Here is a 3,732-nt window from a genome sequence, read left to right on the forward strand (position 1 = left end):
CTCCATGTGCGTTTCTATCAAACAGGCATTGATGTTGTTCCTGATGAGGGTCAGGATTCCTCCTTTGCTTCGGTCTGTTCTGTCGGACCTAAGGCATTGGTAGCCTCTCACTTTGAAGGACTTTTGGGGTGTCAGGTGCGTCTCCTGAATACAGCAGATGTTGATGTTCTTCTCATGCAGGATATGCTCCAACTCTGTCTTCTTGTTCAGGATACTTTCTGCGTTCCAGTGCATGACCTGAAAAGGTCGCTGCTGACTGGGTTTCTTCCTGGTTGTGGTGGTGCCAGTCACTTTCCTCCCGCGTCCCCTGGCGTGACAAGACGGACGGGAGGGACCTCCAGTAGTTGGGGCTGGGTCCCTTTGAGGCATGGGACCCGACGCTGCTCCACCCTGGGGGGTCCTCAATGGGCGAGCGCCATTTCCATCTGTGCTGGTTGATTGTGTCATCATTTGCGTAAGTGCGTGTACCCGTGGTTTGTTAGAATGCGCCGTGCGGCCCGGGTCCTCCGTCTTCAGCATTCGGGGTTTTCTGTCGGGGTTACCTCACCCTTAGCTAATGGCCCGTACGCGAAATTTTTTTTCACACGTCAGTTGCGGGCTTTCAATCCCGAAGGCTATTTCCGAGTAGCTACGAACGTAAACGGAAGTTCCGATGTGTTCGGATGCTTATCGATTTGAGTTGTCGTTCGTGTCTCGCTGACCCAGTACACGGTAGCGCTGGAATGAGTGCAATCCGAGCTACGAACTTTGCCGATTGCAATCTAGAAATGATCGTCACTGCTGCAGGGTCAATGTGTGAATTAATAGGATAGAGCGAAAAGAATGCACTCAGCACTCGCTCAATCCATGCTGAGGCTCATAAACTCCCAGCCTGCAGAACATCATACAGACAGCAGTCTTAATTTCTTTCCTCGCACCATTGGCGAATGGAACGCCTTCCCACCACAGGCAGTATCCTCAGCCTCGGACATTTTCCTCTCACTGATTGTCAATCATCGGTTTGGATCAACCAGCAGGTAAGTTATTGTTTTTAAAATCCAAGACATGACCATTGCAAACGTGGCCTTTGTAGAACTGAGCAAGATTCATCTGTTGTGTATGTCATGTGTGTGTTACTGAGTAACTGGGTGTGACTGTGAGTCACAGAGTGTGTGCTTGTTGTGTTCTTATTTTTTTTACTCAAGTTTAGAAAATGCTTGATCTTTAATCTATATGCACAGAATCAAATGTTGCTGTATCAGTGTATGAACTATGGTTGTAAAAGAATAAACAAAACAATTACTGAATTAGTGAGTGATTTGGCTCTGATAGTGAAGTTGAAATAGTACTTATTTCATTTTCAAGACATGTTAATAGTTATGTTAATATTGTTATGGTTTTTTTCAGGCCTCCCGAGAAACCAGAGGTGATGTGCATCATTCATACAGCTCCTGTCTTTCAGTTCCAACAGTTTACCTTTAAACATGGATACATGTACTGGAGAGGTATCAGGATGACTTGGCATGGTGCTTTACATTACAGACTACCCCTGAAGAGTAAGTTACACATTTATAAGGTATTGGTGATGGTAGTCTGTAGCTATAAACATGCATGTACTGATGTAGATCATTCAGCAGTCTTTTGTTCTTTGTAAATTGAATTACATTTACTGACAAGTACTTTGTAGATGAAATTATTCATACATTTGAAGATGCATAGTAATACTGTGCATGGTAATTCACTAATTGGTATGATGTACTTTGTATACATAATGGTACAAATATCTTTATTTTCTCTCTCCTTCCCATCTTAAAGTTTGTTGCAACCCTATACTCATAAAGTGCATTATGCTGTTTGTATGAACATTGATTTGAACTATTGTGATGCAAGAAAGTAAAACATGAAATAGCTAGAATGAAAGATTACTCATTACGGGAATTATTTTAAATACAGTCAGTTTTTTTCCTTGGCTCACAATCACAGATCTGGCCAGTTTTTTTTTACAGTTTTTAAATTTTTTTTACATGGAATAAGAGTTATATAATATAGTAAAACGTTTCAACACCCTGACTGCCCCTGCGCAGTGTTAGAATTTTCTGAATGACATCACATTTCTCAACAAAACTGTAAGGTGTCAACGCTAAATAGGGAATGTGTGTGGGATGAGGGCTCATGCTGTCAATTAAAAAAATAGTAAATTTCCATCACATTCCAGAAAAACCGCTCACATCAGCAGCATAACAAGATATCATGTCGTTAGAAAGGTTCTTGTGAGGAAGTCTTTTTAATTTTAATGATGAAAGATTCTTTTTAATTTTAATGATGAAAGTATATAAATAAATGGTTTTCACAGGAAGGAATAATGGCACCTGTAATATTACAGAACAATGTTTACAGTTTAGTTAATAGTTGTCACTGTCAGTATCACCCACACCATTCTCCATCCCACTGATTGTGTGAAGAACAAGTACATGTATTACTTCCTACCTACCTTCCGGCACCCCCACCACACACGGTCACACCCTCTTCTCAATACCAAAAACATATCCCCATCAGCGCACAGCAAAGTCTGAATGTGCTCAGTAATACATTTTCTTTATTTTCCAGGAAGTGAGGTGCCGAGATATGACGTGCAGGCAGCTTGCAGAGTGGTGCCTGGCTTTGCTGAGGATGATGATCAGATTCAGTCCATTCTGTGCTGACAGAGCTACCAGAACTGACCCACACTGCTGGCATGACCTTTACAGCTGCATTCAACACTTTACTTTTACGCTGGTAACTTTACGGTTGCTCTCTCTCGATTGAGCATTTTTATTTTAACTAAGGGGAAAAAGTAAATGCCTCTGCAGAGATTCGAACCTAGGACCTTGAGATTTTCAGGCCCATGTCCTAACCACTAGTTTTTTTTTTATTGTAAGATGGATATATGTCTAGTGGATGCAGCTACATGTACAAATGTGCCAAATTAGAACTTGCATTCTCAGCCTATAGTTTTCTTGGGCCATTCATGTGAGTACTAAATATTGTGAATGCATTGGTATTCCTAGACTATCACACATGTGAGACTGCCTTTTCTTACTTTTGTGAAATGTGTGAACTCACTTTGTTTACCTCTTTGTGTTAATAAATGCAGTTTATCAGTTACCTCTGTTGGTTTCTTCTGCAAGTATGTCAAATGGCCCACACACACCCTCATGCGCACACACACACAGACACGCACAAAATCAGATCTCAAGTGTAAGTATTCTTTTTGCAGTTTTATTTTAATGCCCATAATCAGTCAAACAAATAATTATATCATCACACTTGCACCTAAGCTTAAAGTAGCAGTCCTGCATACATGTGTAATGTGTAAATGTTTCAGGTCACCATCTGTCCTGGCTTGAACATGCAATAAGAACACCTCTACACAAACACACGTACAGTCAACTGGCTAGATGCTTCCCTGTAAGGCATATTTGTCTATGAATTAATCGATTTTCCGCAGACAGCAGCCAGGTAGTGATCTTTAGTATATATATATGTCCAAGCAGACGGTTGATCTTATTACAACACATCAAGGAAATATTTAAAAAAAAACTGATTCCAAAATCTAACCTTCCAAAGTTCATAATCAATAAAGGAGAATGGTATGTTACTGGAACCCTTTATTTATGACTTAAGGCAATGTGCGACAGTAAAATTACCAAACTTAAAGGTACTAAACTTGTCAAATCCAGGTGCACGGATCCCCTGGGGCTTTTAGTCATACCT

At 40.8% G+C, this 3,732-nt stretch overlaps 1 protein-coding gene across 3 annotated transcripts; it reads left to right on the top strand.

Annotated features, from left to right (window-relative positions):
* The first annotated feature begins 565 nt into the window (after window positions 1–565).
* Window positions 566–3,123, top strand: LOC138957170 (uncharacterized). Of its 3 annotated transcripts, none has more exons than XM_070328328.1 (4): window positions 566–1,016; window positions 1,387–1,405; window positions 2,587–2,675; window positions 3,010–3,123. In XM_070328328.1, exons 1-4 carry the CDS (start codon window positions 927–929, stop codon window positions 3,040–3,042), a joined length of 231 nt encoding a protein of 76 aa, XP_070184429.1. In that variant the 5' UTR covers window positions 566–926; the 3' UTR covers window positions 3,043–3,123. The 3 variants fall into 3 exon arrangements, with proteins under 3 accessions (XP_070184429.1, XP_070184427.1, XP_070184428.1); XM_070328326.1 differs by having other exon boundaries at window positions 570–1,016; window positions 1,387–1,535; XM_070328327.1 differs by having other exon boundaries at window positions 581–1,016; window positions 1,387–1,535; window positions 2,587–3,123.
* Window positions 3,124–3,732: the final 609 nt, after the last annotated feature.

Source organism: Littorina saxatilis, unplaced genomic scaffold (genome assembly GCF_037325665.1).
Source record: "Littorina saxatilis isolate snail1 unplaced genomic scaffold, US_GU_Lsax_2.0 scaffold_429, whole genome shotgun sequence".
Taxonomy (NCBI): Eukaryota; Metazoa; Mollusca; class Gastropoda; order Littorinimorpha; family Littorinidae; genus Littorina; species Littorina saxatilis.

Bases quoted from the DNA above. Each gene is read 5' to 3' on its own strand.
- LOC138957170 (XM_070328326.1), top strand. From the start codon at position 823: ATGCACTCAGCACTCGCTCAATCCATGCTGAGGCTCATAAACTCCCAG. The intron at 1,017-1,386 runs GTAAGTTATTGT...GGTTTTTTTCAG, and splicing joins CGGTTTGGATCAACCAGCAG to GCCTCCCGAGAAACCAGAGG. The intron at 2,676-3,009 runs TGCTGACAGAGC...AAATATTGTGAA, and splicing joins ATCAGATTCAGTCCATTCTG to TGCATTGGTATTCCTAGACT.